The sequence below is a fragment of the Sciurus vulgaris genome (genome assembly GCF_902686455.1).
Source record: "Sciurus vulgaris genome assembly, chromosome: 13".
NCBI classification, from domain to species: Eukaryota; Metazoa; Chordata; class Mammalia; order Rodentia; family Sciuridae; genus Sciurus; species Sciurus vulgaris.
Genome location: NC_136474.1, coordinates 30,534,190 through 30,555,750, shown reverse-complemented (window position 1 = coordinate 30,555,750; position 21,561 = coordinate 30,534,190). Strand labels below are relative to the sequence as shown.

Sequence of the window (21,561 nt, the reverse complement as noted above, 5' to 3'; positions counted from 1 at the left end):
ACAACAAGGGTGCCCACTGGTCCCTTTTACTTTTACACCCTTGAGCCTGAGATGGGCGTGGTCTTGCCAATTCCCTGACAAATGGCCTGAGGGCATCTCATTTAGTGAGCATTTCTTTAGTGGCTGTAATCTCTTTAACAACCACAACTTCCAGAGTTCCAGTTTTATTTGCACTTTTTCTGACCAAAGTGCAAGTTTTTCAAATCTTACTGCTTTACTTTCTGATCCTGATTATCACAGTAAACTTGGCTAAAAGCCCACCAGCAATCCATGCCACCACCTGAAGGCTGTTCTTCCTTAAAAATTCCTCCAACAGATTAATTAGTCCACTATCTTTAAATGTAGTCTCAAAGTCTCACTCAAGACATACCAAATGTGGACAACTTTTTATTTATTTGCCAGAATGTAACATGAATGGCCTCTAGTCCAATATCCAATAGAATCCTCCTCCTCCTCTGAAACCTCATGACCCTGTCTTTTGGTCCACAGTCCTATCAGCAATCTGTTCTTTTAAATTCTCACCAGAATTGCCTATCAAGCTCTTAAAATATTCTAAAACTTTCCCAGCTTGCATTTCTAAACTTTTCAAAATTCCTCCCCTCCACAACCCTTCCAAAGGCTTCTGAACCACATGGTCAGGTAAGTCATAGTAATGACCCCCGTTTTTGGTATCGATTCTTGTGTTAGTCAGCTTTTTTTGTCACTAGCCAAAAGACATGATGAGAGCAACACAGAGGAGGAAAAGTTTATTTGGAGCTCAGTTTCAGAGGTTTTAGTCAATAGATGGTCAACTTCATTGTTCTGGGCCCCAAGGTGAGGCAGAACATCATGGTGGAAGGGCATGGCAGAGGACAGTGACCCAGAACACAACAACTAGGAAGCAGAGAGAGCTCTGCTCACCAGGGACATAATATAAACCTCAAAGGCATGCCCCTAGTGATCCATCTCTTCCAGTCGCACTCTACCTATCCACCGTTATCTTCCAGTTAATTCCTAGAAGATTAATCCACTGATCAGGTTACAACTCCTCTAGTCCAGTCATTTTATTCTTTAACATTACTGCATTGTCTCACACAGGAGCTTTTGGGGGACACCTCATAATGTAAACCATAACAGTATCAGAAGTTTTACAGAATGTTTATCAGAAAATTTACAGAATATTACACTTCATTAGAAAATTTACAGAATATTAGATGGCAACTATGTCACCTTGGACACAACTATATGTAGGTTTTTCTGTCATCTTTTGATCATTAGCTATGTGGACGCAGAGCTTTGAAATAGTTTCTCATAGTTTTATAATGTAGTACATGTAGATGACAAAAGGCCCATAGATCTGTTTAGGTTTGACATGGTCGCAATAGTAAAAAATAAACAATTCACACACGTGTCTTTTACATTATCCTTCCATTCTGAAGACTCGCTTAGCATTAACTTCCAGGTAGCTCGTGGGAAAAGAGAGCCTTCAGTTTGCATGCAGTTCCCCCACTATTTCTTGTGAAACCTATCATACTTTAGAACTATAAAACTTTATCTTAAAACTCATGACAGTTGGATTTAAAAGTATCAAAAAAGAAAGACTGTGGTAGAGTGTGTCCTCAAATATCTGTAATCTCCTTGGCACACAGTAATCAAATTGTAGCTGGGTGTGTGGCCCTATAAGTCACATTTTTCACCCCTTTGCTGCTGGTGTGGCCAATAGGACGTGAGAGGAAGGCACATATGTCATATCTGTGTCTTCTCCTTGATAGAACATATAACAGTCTTCCTTTATCCAAAGAAGATGTATTCTGAGACTCCAGTGGATGCCTGAGACCATGAACTGTACCAGACCCTGTGTGTGTGTGTGTGTGTTTCCCTAAAACATATACTTATGATAAAATTAATTTGCCAGTTAGGCACAGAAAGAGATTAACAATAGTAAAAATAGGACAATTACAATATACTGTAAGAAAAGTTAAGTAAATGCGGCCTTTTTCTCTTTCTTAAAATATTTTATTGTGTATTTATCCTTCTTGTAATGAACTGTAATGACAGTTAAAGCATTGTACAGCTTCTCTTTGGTATATCCAAATGGTTGGCATCCTCACACTTGTACTTTAGGGCATTACTAAGTAAAATAAGGGTTATTTGAGTACAAACAGTGTTATATGGTGACAGCTGATCTGTTACTGAGGTGGCTACCAAGTAACTCATGGAAGGGTAGCATATGCAGTGTGGAAACACTGGGAAAAACGATGATTCATGTTCTGGTGAGATGGGGTAGGATGGCACAAGGTTTCATCATGCTGCTCAGAAGAGCTTATAATTTAAAACTTATGAATTGTTTATTTCTGGATATTTAAAAAAAATATTTTAAGTTGAAGTCCACTATGGGAAGTGAAGTTGTGGATAAGGGGAGTTATTATACTTAGCTCATCTTTTCCCCACCTTGATGGTGGCAGGGAGTGTCGCCTTAGACCCAGAGATGGAAATCCCATGTCTAAGACTATTCCTGAACTTTTAACAATTTCTTGTTTAAACCATCACATTCATGGGTATCTTTAATATCATTGCCCATCTTTGTGCTAATATATTACTTTCTCTTTTATTGTTTCCAACAAAAGTTTCAAAGTATGCTTCCATTTTTAAAAAGTCCACAGTTCTGTTTTATTGCTCCCACTGAATTTAGTTTAGCTATGTGTGTCTCTCTAGTTGTGTTTGGCAGTATGCTGGTCATGGTTCCATTTGACAGGTGATATCCATGCTCTGCTATGTGTCCCTTGCAGTAGAATTATTTAGGAATGAACGCTTTGTGGGAGGGTGGAGCTCTGTGCTGTCACACATCAGAGGTAAAACAGATCTGTTAACTGAGAGATGGATGGAGGCAATAGGTCTCAATCTTGTAAGGAGATGGTAAAAATTTGAATTAAGGTCAGGAGATTACTGGGTGTGGTACTCCAAAGACCTCAGCCTTTCCACTCTTGCCATTTCAAACACCAAGCCCTAGCTTTCTTTTCCAAATGGATACTCAGGTTTCTGTCTCATACTCTACAGTCTTTTAATAAAGAGTGGAAAGGAATTGGAGGGAATTAAATTATATTAAATACTTTAAAATTTATCAAAAGCTGTGCAAAACAATGATCAAAAAGGGCTTTGGGGTCAGGTATATTAGGACTTGAATTCCAGCTTCTTGGATTTCAAGCTGTGGGCTTTGGTAAGTAGCTTATCCTTAGTTTCCTCATCTATAAAAATCAGGATAACAATGCCAACTTCAAAGTTTTCTAAACATTAAATAAGACATCTAAATGACTGGAATAGACTGAAAAAGGAAGTTGCTAAATGGTAGCTAACATTATTTCTTCTGTTTTAATTTCCTGGTGTCAAGTGCATTACATACTTTTTAACCAAATAAAATGGTCAGAGTTGTTATTATATAAATGAAGAAACTGAAGTTACAGAATTCATGAGGTGAAGAAGATTATACAACAGCTATTCTGTAGATGAAGAAATGGAAGCATGAAGTATTTAAATATATCTTACTGATGTCTCAAAAATTAAGCAGTTATGGGTCTGGATTGATCTGGAATTTGTTAGGTTTCTGAATTTGATAATTCTCTATTGTCTTTCTTGACAGGTTGTGATGGTCATGGTGATGTTAGTGACTTGCATTAATTTTAAGAGCAAACTTTTAGGTTTGTGGGGGCGTATCTCAGTGACAAAGCATGTGCATGTAGCATGTGCCCAGCTCAGGGTTCCTTGATCCCTAGTACCAATAAAATAAGATAGAATCAATTTTTGTTATAGAATTGGGTTGTTGGCACAATTGTTCTAAATAAGACAAAAATCACAAATGATAGGGAAGAGAGCCCACGGAAACACTGGTAGTCTTTCTTACTTTGTTTTCTTATATAACCCAAGCAATTGATGATGATTTTTCTGTTGTCCTAATTAGTCACATCTGAAGTTATATTATTTTAAATAGCATTGTGCCAAGTGTTTTAACTCCTTTTTAAAAAAATTCACAATCTATTGATGAACCAACATAAAAATACCAAAACAATTAGAGACCAATACAAGTGAATAATACTATTATGAAATAGTTGCAATAATTGCAATTGAGTTGTAAATAAAAGTTTGAGTTTCCCTTGGGTGTTGTGGTGCATGCCTATAATCTCATCTACTTGGGAGACTGAGGCAGGAGGATTTCAAGTTCAAGGCTAGCTGAGGCAACAAAAAGACCTCATATAAAATGTAAAAAAAAATGTATATACATATATGCGTATCTATAATGTATATATTAGTTTTCTAGAGTAGTATGATTCTTATAATTTTTGTTGCCTTCCCATCCATTTTTAATATGTTTAACTCTCTCATACCAGAACCAGGGTTCAATCTCTCTTGACATAGTTTCCCAGTGTGGTAGATCCAGGTATCTGCTTTATACAACTGCTTCCTGGTGACCAGTACTCTATGGGATAGCTAGATTTAATCTACTAAACTCTCCCTTAACTCCCATAACCCAAATGGACTGTGCAGATATGCCGCAGTGACCACCTTGCAGTCACAAGGTGACCCTAGCATCTGTTTACCCTATACCTGCCAATTAGAAATCTAATTGGAAACTGCTTGAATAATACCTTGGATCCCAGTAAAAGCTTTAGTCCCCCTGGTTCTTTCTCTCTCTTTCTCATCTGCTGGTTGGCCTGAGACCTCCAGACTTCCACTCAACCTCAAGAGAGACCTCAAGACCAAATTAGAGAGAAATCTGGACACCCAGCAAAGTGAACATCAATTATTAGAAAAGAGGAAAGATACAAAGGAAGTCAAGTTTTTCCTTATCTTAACCTTCAAGAGAAATTTCCCACTCGACAATTTACAAGAGGCACAGTAAAAGGTGCACTCAATTTCATTCCTACAGAGGAAGTAGAAAATTAACTCAACAGGCTTTTACTTCCTACTTTGGATAAATCCTGGGCAGGTGTAATACTGAAGGAACTTGCGTTTAGGACTCAAAACCATAACGTTTAACAGCAGAATTTGTATGGCAATAGGAATAAGCTCACAGCAGCACATCCAAAAAATAGTTTTCCTAAATACAGACTTTCCAGGTTGAGATCTAATAAACGTTAGGCAGCAGAAAACTCTTAAACAAGGTGCTTTGATTAGAACCTACACAAAATTGCTATCTGGAGTTTCTGGAAGAGTTGTTCTGAATTCCACCTCAGCCTATGGTTTGACCAAGTCCCTTTTGTTGAGAGGCTGACCTCTTCTAAGGATCCATGTCTCCAGAAGGAGTTGGTGGACTTGCTTGCTGTTCTCACCCCCTTCCCGAACGCTACGTAATAAAACAGCCCGTAGGTTTATCAGGCATGTTTAACCGATAGCTCTGACACACATGAGTAAAGCAGTACTCTATAATGCAATGACCTGCCACACTTTCCGGCCACATCTAAGTAGACAGAACGTTCGAATTCACTTGCGCAGCTTACTTAATGCAGTGGTTTCAGGGCATAGGCCAAGAAGTTCAGGGAGGTAAGAATCTGATGGTTCAGAATATGCTCCTTTCAACTAGCCCATAATTTCGGAAAACTACTTTGTCCTGTGCTGACAACCCTTTGAAACTCGAGTCAAGGAACGTGGCGCTGCTCGGTGGTACCTGGACCGCTCAGTTAAAAGGGCTGGGTTGGAGGAGTGGACTAGGGCCGGGGCCTGGGCGGAGCGAGGCGGTGGAGGGGTTGGCGCCTAGCTAGGGGCTGCTGGGGTGGGCCGGTCGTGAAGGCGGGGCGCCGCGTGCGTGCGCGTGTGCACTGGCGCCGGGCGGGGGCGGGGCGGCAGCCGCAGACCCACGCCGTAAACAGACAACATGGCGGCTGCGGCACCCGGGGCTTTGGGCGCCGTGCAGGCCGGCCGCGCCCGCCTGCTGGCTGCTTGCTGCGCGCGGCTCGGCACTGGGTGGAGACTGTCCGGCTCGTGGGCGGGACGGCAGGTGGGCCCTGCGGCCTGGACCTGGGGTCCTGCCCAAAGGAGGGGATACAGTTCTGAGGCGAAGACTGAGGACGAACTGCGGGTGCGGCACCTGGAGGAGGAGAACCGAGGTGAGAGGGACGGTGCGGGGCGGACCGCGACCCCTCAGTCTCCCGACCCTCCGGGAGGTCGGCGGGTTCGTGGGCTCCGGCCCCTTACGGCCCAGCGTGGCCATTTCCTTGTGCACCCACCCAGTGCTATTAGTACCTCAACTTGTGCTTGCAGCTACTCACCTGTACAGTGTCCCATTCTGCGCGGAAAACGGAGGTGTGGCTTGGGCCCTCTGCTCTTGACCAGCCAAGGTCAACACGCTGGGTATTTAATCTTTGATTCCAGGTTTTTGTTCTTGCTGTGTAATGGCTTTCTGTCAACTCGGGCATCAGTGGTAAGAGTTGAAGAAGCTGCAGTGAGAATGCCTTTTATTATTCTAAATAACCGTAAATTTGAAGCCGTTTTCCTTCTTGTCCATACTGTCTTAGAAAGTTAGTTTTGGACTGTTCCACTTAAGCTATTTTGAGCACTTATTGAGTTGGTGAGCTCTGGGGGCACATTTGTGGATGATATTAATGTTGCTCTTGCACCACCTATATTAGGAGATGACAGACACATTCACATTATATTACAAAAGGAGGCCATGGAGGAGGGAAGATGCAAAGAAATACTGACAAAGTTCACTTCCTTTCATTCGCACTGTTGGGAAGAATTAAAGGGGTTGTGAGAAGTGGAATAGCATATTGCCCCTGTTAGACAGGGCCGGTCATTTAATATTGACAGGCTTATGGAGCACCTATAACCTGTTAAGCAGAAGTGAAAACGAGTAAGTCATAGTTGCTGACTTTAAGAAGCTTCTGGTATAGTAAAGGAGATCAGGTGATGCTAACTCAAAAGGCTTGTATAGAGCACGGTGCTGTAATACCTGGGGGTATTTTTAATTGCCAGTTGAAAGGGGTTTCAAGGCATTTTTTAATGGACAATGCATAGTCTGGGTTCTTGGGCAAATTTCTGTGGTTCAACAACCTCATGTGTAAAATAGGAAATGATACCAATTCTATTAAGGTTGTTGTGAAGATTAGATGAGTTTGTTAACATACATTGCCCACTAAATATTTAGCTCATAGGTACTCAGGAGTATGAAGAAACACTTTATTTCTTACTTGTTTATTATTCCAGACAGAAACAAAGGAATGATCAAAGAAATGGAGATGTGAACATGTGAGGCTTATTTGGGAAATATCGTGAGGAACGTGTAGTTATAGTGTGACATAACAGGCAGAATAGTAAGAATTTCAGCTGGAAGATTGCGCTGGCCCCAGAGTCATTAGAGCCATGAATGCAAGTCTTTGGGATAAACGTGGTTGTGTTGGAATTTCAGTTACATAAGATGTACCAACAGCTTGTTAGATACAAAGGAGATTGCAAGTACAGCTGGTCCTATACTCTGTATGTTTTGATAAATGCATATTGAAAGTAAATTTACACAGACTATCTGGAATGTCTACGTTAGGATCTGAATGGACCAAAATGGAAAATATCAGAGCATAAAATACAATTTAGTAAATCCAAATGTTTTTAGCTTATCCAAATGTAAGTAACAGCCACTAGGAGATCTTCGTTTCTTAAGAAAACTGACCCATCTTTCCTTTGAAGATTGGCAAGAATGACAGTCTTGGCTTATGTTACTTATGCTGTGCTTTGATTTACCTCTGAACCAGCAATAAGTAGTGCAAAGAAAACTGTGAGGTCAAGGATATTACACCCAAAGGAGTGTCCCTGGTGCCTTTGTTTCTTGTAGAGAGAAGTCCAAAATTTGGTGCTCTTAGTGGACTTTAATGAATGAGAACTCTCCTGGGTCAGAGAAGCCCTAAATTATTCTTGTAGCCCTTTGGGTAGGGGTGGGTAGGTGCAGAATATGTCAGGCTTCATCTGTTGTCAGGGTTTCATATTTGTAATTTTTTGCAGGGGTCCAGCTACTAAGCAAGTTTCTTTAGTGGTTATTTCTTGCATTCTTGTTCGTCCTACACAGTTTTAGAGAAGCTGTCCTGGCTTGCAGATTCTTCCTGGTCCTTTTTCATAGGTCTTTGGGCTTCCTGTCATTTTCCTTCCCAAGTTATTCTTCATATTGTTGTTGGGTTGTCTTTTTTCAAGGCTAAGAATCATTCTCTACTCAGTTAAAAAACATTAATGGCTTCCCATTGCCTGCAAGTCCTACTCAACCGCTGGGCCTTTATAGTCCCATCTTGTTGCCACTGTACCTAACTTCTGGCTTCTCCTGCTCTATTCTGTGCCTTGGCTTCTGAACACACTCCTGGAACGATCTCTCCCTTTCACTTTCCCCTATTGTGGTAAGCTTCTATAATTGTGACCATTTCAAAGATTTTTGTAAACCTTTTGGAACAACTTCTAGCAAAAGCAGGGCAAATAAGCAAATGTATGGTGTAGAGCATTCTTGATACCTACTTCTTCAGTCATATCAAGTGTCTTTGAAATATTTCCATGTTGTTCTTCACCTATGTTATCTAAGCCAGTCTGGTGGACTGCTGCAGAGGTCTGTAGTTGGTCTTCTTACATCTACTTCCTTTTCATTTTAACAGATTGATTCATTTCATGTTTTTTCCATGCTCTAAAAATATATTTTGATATTTTTTTATGGTTGTTGATTATATCAATAAAGATACATATTGATATATGTGTATATATTTTACTTTTAATTGAGATAATAATTCATATAGCATATTGTTTTAATGTTCAAAATGGTTAGTTGCTTTAGTGTATTCAGTTATGTTGTAACTGTCGGTACAATCCAATTTTAGACCTTTTTTTAATCAGAATAAAAATAAACCCTGTAGTCTTTGGCAGTGATTCTCCAGTTAGCCTCTGTCCCCAGGTCCTAAAACAATGTTTAACTACTTTCTGTCTCTGTAGGTTTGTCTGCTCTGACTTTCCATTCACCCTCTGTCTCCAGTACTAAAACAATGTTTATGTATTTTCTGTCTCAGTAGATTTTCCTACTCTTTAAGTCTATTCCTAAGTATTTTTTAATTTTTGATGCTATTGTAAATGAAATTGTTTTCTTAATTTCATTTTCAGATTGCTCATTGCTGATGTATAGAAATAGTTGATTTGTATAATTAATCTTGTGCAATTTTGATGAACTCATTTATTCTAATAGTTTTTTAGTGAATTTCTTAATATTACCTGTATATAAAATCATGTCATTTGCAAATAAGGTGATTTTACTTCTTCCTTCTCAATCTGAATGTTATAAATTTCTTTTTCTTGCCTGATTTGCCTGCTTGGAGCCTCCATGACAGTGTGGAATAAAAATACTGAGAGCAAACATCCTTGTCCTCTTCCTGATCTTGCTGTAGGGAGGGCTAGGGGGAGGGGAGGGAGCATTGAAACTCAAGATTAGCTGTGTGTTAGTGATTTTTTTTGGTATATTCCCTTTATCAGTTGGGGAAACTTCCTCAAATTTGTAGTTTGTTGAATGTTTTTATCAATTGAATTTTGTCAAATGCTTTTTCTGTCTTATTGGGATAATCATGATTTTTCTTATTTAGCCTGTGGATATGATTACTTCCACTAAATGATTTTCAAAAACTGATTCATACTTGCATACCTGGACTAAATTCCACTTGATTGTGTTATATAATTCTTTTTATATATTGTTGTATTTGATTTGTTTATATTTTGTTTGAGAATTTTTGTGTCTAGGTTTATGAGGGAGAGTGGTCTTTAGTTTTCCATTCTTGTAATGTCTTTATTTGGTTTTGCTGTACAGAAGGAGCTAGGATGTTTTCCTTCTGCATCTGTTTTTTTGGAAGAGATTGTATAGTTATGGTTTTAATTTCCTTGGTATTTTGATGGTGGAATTTACCTGCAAGACCATCTGGCTCTGATACTTTTATTTTGGATGCTTATTACTTATTGACTCAGTTTATTTCATAGATATAGACTTTTTCAGTTCTGTTTCTCCTTGTCTGCATTTATATTTTATCTTCCAAAGAATTGACCAATTTCATCTAAACAGTTTTCAAATTTGTGGTCATAAAGTTGCTCACAATGTTCTTTTATCATGCTTTTAATGGGGGGGCTCTTTCATTTCTGATAGTAATTTGTGTTTTCTCTCTCTTTTTCATAATATGCCTGACTAGAGGCTTATCAACTTACTGATCTTAAAAAAAAAAAAAAACAAAACAAAGCAAAACCAGAAAACAACTTTTGGTTTTGTTCATTTATCTGTATTGATTTCCCATTTTCAGTTTCATTAATTTCTGCTAATTTGATTTTCTTCCTGATTATTTTATTTTAAATTTGTTATTCTTCTAGCTTCTTTTTGTTTTTGGTATTGGAGATTGAACCCAGGGTGTTTTATTACTGAGCTCAATCCCCAGCTCTTGTTATTTTTTATTTTGAGACAGGGTCTCGCTGAATTGCTGAGTGTCTAACTCAGTCACTAAGATATTGCTTCCATCTTCTGAGTACAGGTGTGCACCATTGTGCCAGGCTGCTTCTCTTCTCGTTTCTTAGAGTGGAAACTTAAATTACTTATTTTAGATTTATGTGTCTAATGCTAACTTTTTCTTATAAGCTCTGCTTTTGCTGCATGTCCTTTGTTTTGATAAGTAAATTTTTATTTCTATATATTTTTTAAATTTTGTCTTGACACTTTTTTCAAGACCCGTGCATTATTTAGAAGTGCCTTGTTTAATCTCCAAGTATTTTGGAGCTGGGCTTCCTGTTAATTGATTTCTAGTTTCTTTCCATGGTGGTCTGAGAGCACACTCCATATTATTTCTATTCTTTTAAATCTGTTAAGGTGTGTTTTTGGCACATAATGTGCCCTTTCTTGGTGAATGTTCCTGTGAACTTGAGAAGAACATGTATTCTGCTGCTGTGGGCTATTCTGTATTCACCTAGTTCTACTATTCAATTACATTTAGTTGATGGTGTTCTGTCAACTCCCCCTGATTTTCTGCCTGCTGTATTTGTCACTTACTGAGCAGAGAGTTGGTATCTGCAACTGTAATTCTAGATTTGTCTATTTCTCTTTGTAATTCTTTCAGTTCTTAATTGACATAATTTGATACTCTTGTTATGCAAAAACACTGTAGGATCATTATGTCTTCTTAGTGTGGGTTGTTACTACTTAGTGTAACATTTTCAGGGGGGTTGGTTGGTTATCAAAAGTATTCTTTTGGTCAGTACTTTTCAGTGGTTTGGTTATTAAATATAATTTATTAATAATAATGATTTAAGTTATTGATGTTTGCAAAAGTTTTAGAAGTAAAAATATACTTTCTCATGGTGAAATAAAAAAGGCATCATTACAGAGGGGTGCCACATCTTCACTTTCAGGCTTTTTATTAAAATTAAAGACTTTAAACATCTAGAGTCTGCTGTGAATCATAATTTTATTCACTATCTTTCTGATTTGTGTTACCTACATTATTAATTTTTATAGACAGTATCTGGCCTCCTTTTGATGTGAGATAAGCTTTGCTGCTCTAGTTTGTCTTCTGCCTTCAAATATCTAGCATTGATAACACTTATTTGCATCATCAAAGTTTATGACAGTTACATTTTGTTCTCTTATCATAATTTTTAAATGCCTTATCTACAAATTGAACATAAACAGTGATTATGATATTAGTGATAGCATTTTTCTTGATAATACCTTCATTGTGTCTCTGGAATCAGTCTACTTCCCATTTTGACTACTACAAATGAAACCTGTGTAACCATCATCTCTTACACAGATCACGCAATATCTCTTGATTGGTCTCCCTAAGTATATTCACCCTCCTTTTTTTTTTTTTCTTTTGGTAAATTGAGATGAAATTCATACAACAAAATTTATCATTTTAAATTTAATTATACACTTTTTAAGTGTATAATTCAGTAGTTTTTAGTTTGTCCACCATGTTGTACAGTTGCAACCATTATCTAATTCCAGAATACTTTTATTACTCCCAGACACTGTTCACTAAACAAACTCGTACATCTTTGTCTTCTCACCCATGACCCCTGGAAACCGCTAATCTACTTTCTGTTGGTATTGATTTACCTGTACTGAATATTTTGTAGAAATGGAACGATACAGTATGGTGCATTTATTTTTGGTTAATCTGACTTCTTTTTTACAGAATAGTGTTTTCAAGATTCTCCTTGCCATAGCTTCATTCCTTTTTATGAGTGGCTAATATTTCGTCATATGGATACAATCACATTTTTTGTTTCCACTATTTGGGTATTGTGAATGCTTTTGAACATTTGTGTACTATTATTTGTTTGAACATATGTCATTTAATAATTTTATGTTTTGTTTTTAGAGGAACCACTCACTGAACTGCCTTCCACAGTGGCTGCTCCAGTTTACATTTCCACCAGCCATGTACCAGGACTCCTATTTCTCCTATCCTTTTCCAACACTTGTTCTTTTCCTATTAAAAAAAAAATTATAGCCATCCTACTAGTTGTGAAGTGTTATCTCATGGTTTGATTTCCTTTTCTGTAATGACTATATGATGAGCATCATTTCATGTGCTTATTAACCATTTGTATATATTCTTTGGGGAAATATCTTTATAAGCTCTAGCCATTTTTAATTTGGTTGTTTGTCTTTTGTTGTGAGTTGTAAGAATTCTCCAGATAACTTGGATATTAACTTCATATCAGAAGTATAGTTTGCAAATATTTTCTTCTCTTCTATGGATTTTTAATTCTTTTGATAAAGTCTTAATCAATTTTTTTCTTTTGTTACTTGTGTTTTTGGTGTTTCTTACTTATGAAACTTAACTAATTCAAGAATTCAAGATTGTGAAGGCATACACACACACACACATATTTTCTTCTAATATTTTTATAGTTTTAGCACACATTTGTGTCTTTGATCTATTTTGAGTTAGTTTCTATATAAGATGTGAGGAAGGGGCCCAACTCCATGTTCTTTTTCCATGTCAGTATTTACTTTTCCTACTACAGTTGTTGAAAATCTTTTTTAATTTTTATTTTTTTGCCATTGAATTGTCTTGACATCCTTGTTAAAGACCAGTTGACTTGTAAATAAAAGGATTTATTTCTGGACTCCGAATTTGATTCCACTGATTTATGTATACATATGTCCTTATGCCAGTACTACACTATTTTTTTTTATAGTTTTGTAATAAATTTTGAAGTCAGTAAATATAAGTGTTTGAACTGGATTCTTTTCATAAAGTATTTTTGATTGTTCTGGGTCCCATGCTTATCACCTTGTCCATTTCTGCAAAAATGGCAGTAGGAATTGTGGTAGAGATGTGTATGTAGTTCAGTTGGATTGCCGTTTTACCAGTATTAAATCTTCCATGAACATGGGATATATTTTTACTTATTCAGATCATCTTTAATTTCTTTCAGTGATGTTTTGTTTTTTTTTCCGGATACAGTCTTGAACTTTCTTAAATTTTTTCCTAAATATTCTGTTCCTTGAAAATTTATCCCTTTTTCATTATGTGGCACCCTCTTCGCCTTTGATCCATGTAACTTTCCTTGGCATGAAGCCGACTCTTTATGAAATTAAGGTAGCTATTCCTGCTTTCTTTTAATTGTTGTTAGCATGGCATATCTTTCTTCCTCCATTTACTTTTATTCTGTATGCATCTTAAATATTTTAAGGAGATCTCATATAGACAGCACATAGTTTGGTCTCATTTTGGTCTACCTGACAATCTCTCTTTGTTCAGAGTGGTTTAGATCAATAGGTTGGCATTCAAATTGATATAATTGGCTTAATACCTACCACATATATTATTGCTGTATATTTGTTGCCTTGTTCTGTGTTCCTGTTTTGTCTTGTCTCTTCTGCCCTTGTGTATGCTTTTTTCCTCCAGTGCTGGGAACTGAACCCAGAGTCTCTTGTGTGCTAGGCACATATTCTTCCACTGAGCTACATCCCCTGCCCTGTGACTTCTGTGATATTAATTGAACAATTTCTGTGATTCAATTTCTCTCTTTCTCTCTCTTTGGCATAGTTAATTTTTCTAGTGCTTGCCTATGTTAGTCACCTTCTTATTAGTATAATGAAATACATAAGGCAGTTAACTTATGAAAAGAAAGGACTTAATTTGGCTCAGGGTTTGGAGGTTCCAGTCCGTGATCAAGTGATCCCATTTCTTTAGGTCTCTGATGAGGCACCACATCATGGTAGGAGTGCATGGTGGAGCACACTTCTCACTTTCTGAACCAGGAGACCAAAGAGGAAGAGAGCAGGGTCCCACAGTCCCCATTGAGAGCACTCCCCCAGTGACCTAAGGACCTTCCATAAGGCCCTACCTCTTCTTAAAGATTCCTAACACCTCTCAATAGTGCCACCCTGGGAACATTCAGCATTGCCCTACACTTTGCCGTTTACATTTAGAGGCAATCCAACTCTGTTTTCAAATAATACTGCTGTTTCTAGTTTCAGGGGTAGTTTGAGAATTTTGTAACAAAATATTGCTAATTCCTCTCTCCATTTTACTTATACATAAACACACAATTGAACATGTTGTTGCTGTTACTATTTTGAATAAATTTTTATCTTGGACCAATTAAAATATGAAAAACAATGCTTTTTCTTCCTACTCTGCTGCTTTTATTTTCTTTATGTAAATCCAGAATACTGACCTACATAGTTTTACTTCTTTCTAAAGAATTTCTTCTTTTTTTGTTCTATTTTTTAGTTTGTTCTTTTTAGGTATACATGACAGTAGATTGTATTTGGACATATTGTACAAATGTGGAATATAACTTATTCTAATTAGGATCCCATTCTTGATGTACTGGCAACATATTTCATCAAACTCTTTTTTTTTTTAATTTAAATTTTAGCAAGTCTTCATTTCTTCGCTTTTAAAGGATATTTTTACAGTATTAAGAATTCTAAGTTGGAGGTTTTTCTTCCTCCCAACACTTTAAATACAGTCACGTGTTACTTAATGGAGAACACATTTTGAGAACCGTGTCCTTAGGTAATATTGTTATTGTGTGAACATCATGCAGTGTATTTACACAGACTTCTATGATATAACCTACTGTACATCTAGGACATATGGTATGTTTGTGTGTGTTGTCTATGGCTTCTAGGGCCATGATGAACAAAACAATGGGAGATTAAATTAAGCATGAGAGAAAATGATGGCAATTGAGATGTGGTAAACATGAGATATATCTGGTTACTGCCAGTGTAACATGGTCCACTGTTTTACAGTAAAATTCTATTAGTTGAAGGAGGGCACTTTAAAATGATTAAGGGACAGCATAGAAAATACGTAGACCAGTAGCAGTCATTTATTACCATTATGAAGAATTTATGCACTGTACATAATTATATGTGCTATGCTTTCATATGTCTGGTGGCACAGTAGGTTTGTTTGTATGAGAATCATCAGAAGTATGTGAATCTCGCATTGTTCTGCAATGTTGGAGGGCTATGACATCACTAACTGAAAGGAAATGTTTAACTTAGTTAAAATCTGTGTTATCACTGTTGCATATATGGTCTGTCATTGACTAGAATGTTGTCATGTGGTACTGGCAGGACTGTATTTCACCTCAGTCTCCTTTTACTACCTTTCTGAGGATAAGTTGTATATAATTCTTTACTTTGCCCCTCTAGTTGAAGTTTTGATTCTCTGATCCCTTTCAGGATTTTTTTTCTTTATCTTTGATGTTCTATAATTTGAAAATGATACCTAGATGTAGTGTTTTTGGTGTTCATCCTCCTTGACCTTCTCTGCCTTTCCTGGGTCAGTGAGTTAATTTGATATTATTGATCATTATAGTTTCAAATATCTATATGTAATTATATACACATGTGTATCTATACCTATGTACATTTATATTTTGTACTAGGGATAGAATCCAGGATGCTTTACCTCTGAGCCACATCCTTAGCCCTTTCTACTTTTCATTTTGAGACAGGGTCTTGTGGCATTTATGAGGTTGGCCTCAAATGGCATATGCTTAATTAGTTTTTTTCTTTTCTCTCTTTTTCTTTCTGGAATTCTCATTGTGTGTGTTACTTCTTTTGGTCTGCAGTTCTTGGATCTGTTTTCTTTTTTCTTTTTGTTTTTCAGTTTTGGTGATTTCTGTCGTGCCATCCTGAAGCTCAGAGATCCTTTCCTAGCCAGTGACTGGATTCCCCTGGAGTTTTTCTCTCTCGTTTTTGTCCATATGAAACTTCAGCAGTTTGTTCAGGTTCTTTACCTGAGCAGTAGTTCTTGTGGAGGTTTATGCCTTTGAGCTTCTGCTCAGGTAAGCCACAGTTCTGTGTTGTCTTGTTAAGTTTGGGGGGCAGCAGTTACTCCTGCAAGGCCTCACTTCTCTCATAGATCTAAGATGAATTGTCAATTTTTCAGTTTCTTCTGTTTTCTAATTTGTGAGAATGAGGGACAATTTCTGGCTTCTCATGCTAGACTGCAAAGTAGAATTTCAAGTTTGTTCTTTTTGATTTATTGCAAATTGTGTTTTCTAATTTCATTTTCGAATTGTTCATTGTTAGTCTGTGATTATGTGAACTTTGCTGAAATTCTTTATTAGCACTATAGATTTTTTGTGGATTTAATTTTCTCTATATAGGATTATGTCCTTGGTGAGTGGGAGTTACTTCTTCCTTTCCAGTTTGGATGCCACTTAACTTCTGTTTCTTTTTCTTTGCCTAATTAACTTGGCTAGAACTTCCAGTACGGTGTTAAATAGCTGTGGTGAAAATAGACATTCTTCTCATTCCTTATCTTTCGAGAAAGACTTTCACTCTTTCGGTGCTGAGTGTGGTGATGTCAGCTGCGGTTTCTCATAAATGCCTTTTATCAGGTTGAGTTAAAGTTTCCATCTACTACTAGTTGTTGCTTTATTTATTTTATAGTCATCTAAGAGTGTTCGATCTTTCATATGCTTTTTCTACATTAGTTAAGGTGATCATATGATTTTAAGAATTTTTTGCTTATTCTATTATTGTGGTGTATTACTTCGATTTTTCTTCTTTTTTTTTTTTTTTTTTTTTTTTTTTTTTTGGTACTGGGGATTGAACTCAGGGCCTTGTGCTTGCGAGGCAAGCACTCTACCAGCTGAGCTATCTCCCCAGCCCTCTTGTATGTTGAACTTCTCTTGCATTCCTGGGATAAATCTTACCTGGTCATGACGTATACAGTTCTTGTTGTCCTGCTGGATTTGGTTTGCTAGTATTGGCTGAGCATCCCTATTCTGAAAGCTTGAAATCTGAAATTCTTCAAAATTTAAAACCTTTAGAGTTTGGGCATCTTGCTATAAATGGAAAATTCCATGCCTTACCTCATGTGACAGGTGGCAGTCAAAATTCAGGCAAACTAAAAATATTGTGTTATCTTGCCTTCAGGATATGTATAGAAGGTATATGTGAAATATACATGGATTTCATGTTTAGATATCCTTCAGACATCTCATCATGTATATCAGATATTTTAAAATTTATAAAAAGTTGTAATCTCTTCTGGCCCCAAGCATTTTGAATAAGAGATACTCAGCTTGTATTTCATTGAGGATTGTTACATTTATATCTGTAAAGGATATGGGTTTGTATTTTTCCACACTCTTGCTTTCTTCTGACCCATTCTTTATACTGTGGCCTGAATTGCCTTTTTATAAGCAAGTTTAAACTTAGAAATAAATTTCTACAACTTGTTAAAAGCCAATAGAAACCTATAGCAAGCATAACAATTGATAAAGTAGCGGAAGCATCCTCATTAAAGGTATTGATAAAATAAAACTTATCTGTGCAAGTGGTATTAGATTTGCAGTAAAATGGTAAGAGAAGGAAATAAGATATTTAAGTCACCATTGGAGCAGAAAAATGTTACTGCCAACATTTCTAGATGATAATTGATTGATCCTGTCCTTGTAAGATTGAAGAGAATCACTCATTAATTCTGTTAACTGTTCATAAATAAATATACTAGGAAAATACTAAACAAAATGCCATAAAACTTTTCATATACTTTTAAGATGTGATTAGAAAATATAATTGAAATAGAAATAAAAGCATTCATAAGAGCAACATGTAACCTTCCAAAACACATGCAAGAACTATGCCTAAAAGCCTACAGGTCCAAAAAAAAAAAAAAAGTAGGACCTGAAAATGTGGAACATTACATCATGTCCTGGAGGAAAAAGATTTAATAGGCAAATAATAAGAACAGTTAATTCACAAAGGAGCTAATGAACATTTAACTTAGTTAACTCAACTGTAGTTCAGAAAATTGGTGAAACTTATTTCCCCATGTATCATCAGAGATTTATGATGTTCAGTATTGATTGGTACCCCAGTGAGTCTCAGTTAACATATTTTTAGGAGGCTTCCTTTATTGTCCTGCTACGAAGTATGTAGATAATGTAAGCTCCTTAAAACATAATTTAAAAAAATCTCTATAATGAGGAAGAAAGGGAAGATAATTCATGGTGAAAAAAATCAATTTCATAATGTTAATTCCAAAACTGCTGGAATTAACTATGGTAGAAACATTTTGATGGAATTTTTAATAATGATTTCAGCAGTATCTAGCAAAGTTTATGATAAAACATTAGTACTTAATGAACCAAAAATGTTTGTGCTGGAAGGGATGATGGTAAGTAGGTACTTGTGCTGTAAGCTTTCCGTTTGTCGTATCATTTGGTCCTCACACCATGTCTCTCCATGGCATTTGGAACTATTTGTATCTTAATGAAGAAACTGAGGATCAGAGCAATTAAGTAATTTGCTCAAAGTCAAATAGCTAGTGAGTGACAGACTGGGATTTGGGCCCTAGCTCAGAGCCTGCATTCTTGACCTTTGCCCTTTGAGTTGATACCTCAACTCAAAGGATATTTCAGTTTCCCTTTAATTCAAAACTGAACTCGTGAGCTTTACCCGCCTCCAGAGCTCACCTTGGTCATTTTTAATGGTTGTTTCATTAAATGTCATTTCCTTCTTTCCAGTTGCTGAAGCTAGAAATCTGGCAAACCGTCCTAACACCTCTTTTCAATTCACTTAATTCTTAATCCAGTCATCACTAACTCATTTTAAATATTACCTTGAATAGCTCTTGTATCCTTTCACTTTCCTTTATTTCTACCACTATCAGTCTTAGCCAAACTGTTACCTCCTGACCGAACTGCAGTGTGTACCTTGAGCTTCTATCCTGACCACTTCTGGTCTGATCTAGTTTTATATGTGTGTAGGTGTGTGCTTATATCTACTTAAACTCCTTCAGTGGTTACTCCTTGTTCTTAGGATAAAGACCAGATTTTTAGCAGGGCTTGAAGGGACATTGAGGACATTGAGTTCTGTGTTGGCCTCTCCATTTTCTTCTCCCTGGACTGTGACTGGTGTGTGCTTTCTTCTGTGGAACAAATGGGACCAGGACTGATTTATGCCATTTGTGTTTCCTCTGCCTGGAATTTTGCCATCTTTAGCCCTCTGGCCTTAACTCCTATTCGTTCTTCTCAGCTCAGCTCATATAGTGCTGCCTTGATATGCTTTTGCTAGCCATCTCCCTTGGTCACTAGACCATATCCGTTCTGGCTGGGAGTTACTATAGCACCATTTGTAGTGTACAAAACATTTTGAATTATATGTTTTATTGATTATTAATGTTTGCCTGTTCCTTGAGGGCTGAGACCCAAAATGCATACTCAATATGTTTGAATAAACACATCTTGTGTTCACAGCTAGCTTACTAAACTGAAGCTTGTGTACCATACTCATTCAAGTGTGGAGTTGATTGCTCCTTACTAGCTGAAGATACTTAACCTCTTCAAGTCTTAGTTTCCTTATCTGTTAAGTGAGAATAAAAATAGTGCCTGTCTTTTGGGTCGTGGGGATTATGTGAATTAATAGGCATAAGGCACTGGAGCAATGCTTGACGCGTACTACCGTGCTTGGTTAGTGGAGCTTTGTCATTGGTGTTGAGCCTACACAGGGCATGTAGTGTTTTAATGCAGAGCCTTCATGGATATCAGTTCTCATGTTTTTCTCCATGATCTGAGATCATTTGGAATTTGTACAAACTCTGCTGTAAGCTCAAGTCATCTTTGTACTTTTCTTAAACAATGGGTCTGCAGTTTCTTGAACAGAGATGTATACCTTTTGTTGTCTTCATTTTACTCAGTTAAAAATGAGGACCATATTCAACCCAGTGGAAGGGCTGAGTGATGTACAGTACAAATTTGTGCTTATTCCGGAGACAAGAAGGTTGAGTACAGGTTGCATAGGATTTTGAATATCCATTTATGGTTTTTGAATTCAGGTAGTTTGAAATAAATTATTAAAAATTTTAAGGAAGAGATGAATTCTGTGCATAAGAATTGTTTTTAGAAAATTGACCTGACTGCTCCAATTGGAGTGGGAGACTGGATTTAGCCAATAGTCTTTGATAAAATTAGGGGAGGTCTCAATTTTTATGAAAGAGAATGATTTTTGTTCTATATAGATTGCATTTGAATTGCTCATAGGTCTTTTAAATAGTTACGCCCTCAGGTTTAGTGTGTGGGATAGAAGTCTGGAGAGAAGCCTGGGGTGGAAATAAAGAGAACTGTATATTGTAACAAAAAGCATTAGTGAGCTGTTAGCAGGTATACCAGGAAAAAGGCAGATCAGGTAATTCTTAAAAGGTTTTGTCAGCTGTTACTTCTGTGTACTCTATACTTGAAGTGACGAAGCCACATTTTAAGTAGTGTTTTATTATTCTGTTGTTCACTAATAAGTGAGCTTCTCTCTAGTCAGTCTGATTTAGTGATTTAAAATTTAGTGAAATGTTACAGATTATCTTGATGATATGTACAGAGAGATAATGAAGGGTCATGAAGTTTGTTCCTAAAAATGATGAACATTAAGCACTAGTTTGATTTTATAAGTACTTTATCATTTAAAAAAATGTTTATCTTGCAAAGGAAACTAAGCATGGAAGCGTGAAAAAGATAAAGCCTTGCAGGAACCTTAAGGAGATGGTAGATTTGTTAAGTCCCAGGGTAGCTAGACGTACTAGGGTTGGTGTTCTCTGAGTATCTCGCTAACTCAAGTGTGTATGTTTTTTTTCCCCCCTCCCTTAACTAGGAATTGTGGTGCTTGGAATAAACAGAGCTTATGGCAAAAATTCACTTAGTAAAAATCTTATAAAAATGGTGAGTGTAAAGATTAAACTGTTTGCTTCTAATTTTAAGATATAATATTGATACCAATCTGAAAATGATTTTTTTTTCTTTTTCCTTCCTGTTCTTCCTATTTTGGTTTAGTTATCAAAAGCTGTGGATGCTTTAAAATCTGATAAGAAAGTTCGGACTATAATAATAAGGAGTGAAGTCCCAGGGATATTCTGTGCTGGTATGTAAATGACTTTTATTATGAAATTATACTTACAGTTTAATGTTTCCTCAGTAGTGGCCCATTTTTCATTCAGCTGTTCTGTGGTTTTTGGTTTAAATTCCATTACTGGCATCAACTCTTTCTCTGTTTTTCACAAGAAAAATTACATGTTTTGTCTGTCAGCATTAGAATCTTTTGCAACATGTGGATTATTTTGGTAA

General features: G+C 36.8%; 1 protein-coding gene across 7 annotated transcripts in view; it reads left to right on the top strand.

Moving 5' to 3' along the window:
- Positions 1-5,805: 5,805 nt before the first annotated feature.
- The window catches only part of AUH (AU RNA binding methylglutaconyl-CoA hydratase), a 179,156-nt gene continuing 163,400 nt past the window's right edge, over positions 5,806-21,561 (top strand). For 2 of the 7 annotated variants that reach the window (XM_079109299.1, XM_079109294.1), the window contains exons 1-3: positions 5,810-6,077; positions 21,092-21,159; positions 21,271-21,358. In XM_079109299.1, coding sequence (XP_078965425.1) covers positions 5,846-6,077; positions 21,092-21,159; positions 21,271-21,358 — 388 coding nt within the window. In that variant the 5' untranslated portion in view covers positions 5,810-5,845. Of the gene's footprint in view, positions 6,078-21,091; positions 21,160-21,270; positions 21,359-21,561 lie in introns of all 7 variants that reach the window. The other 5 variants (XM_079109296.1, XM_079109295.1, XM_079109298.1 and 2 more) reach the window with 5 other exon arrangements.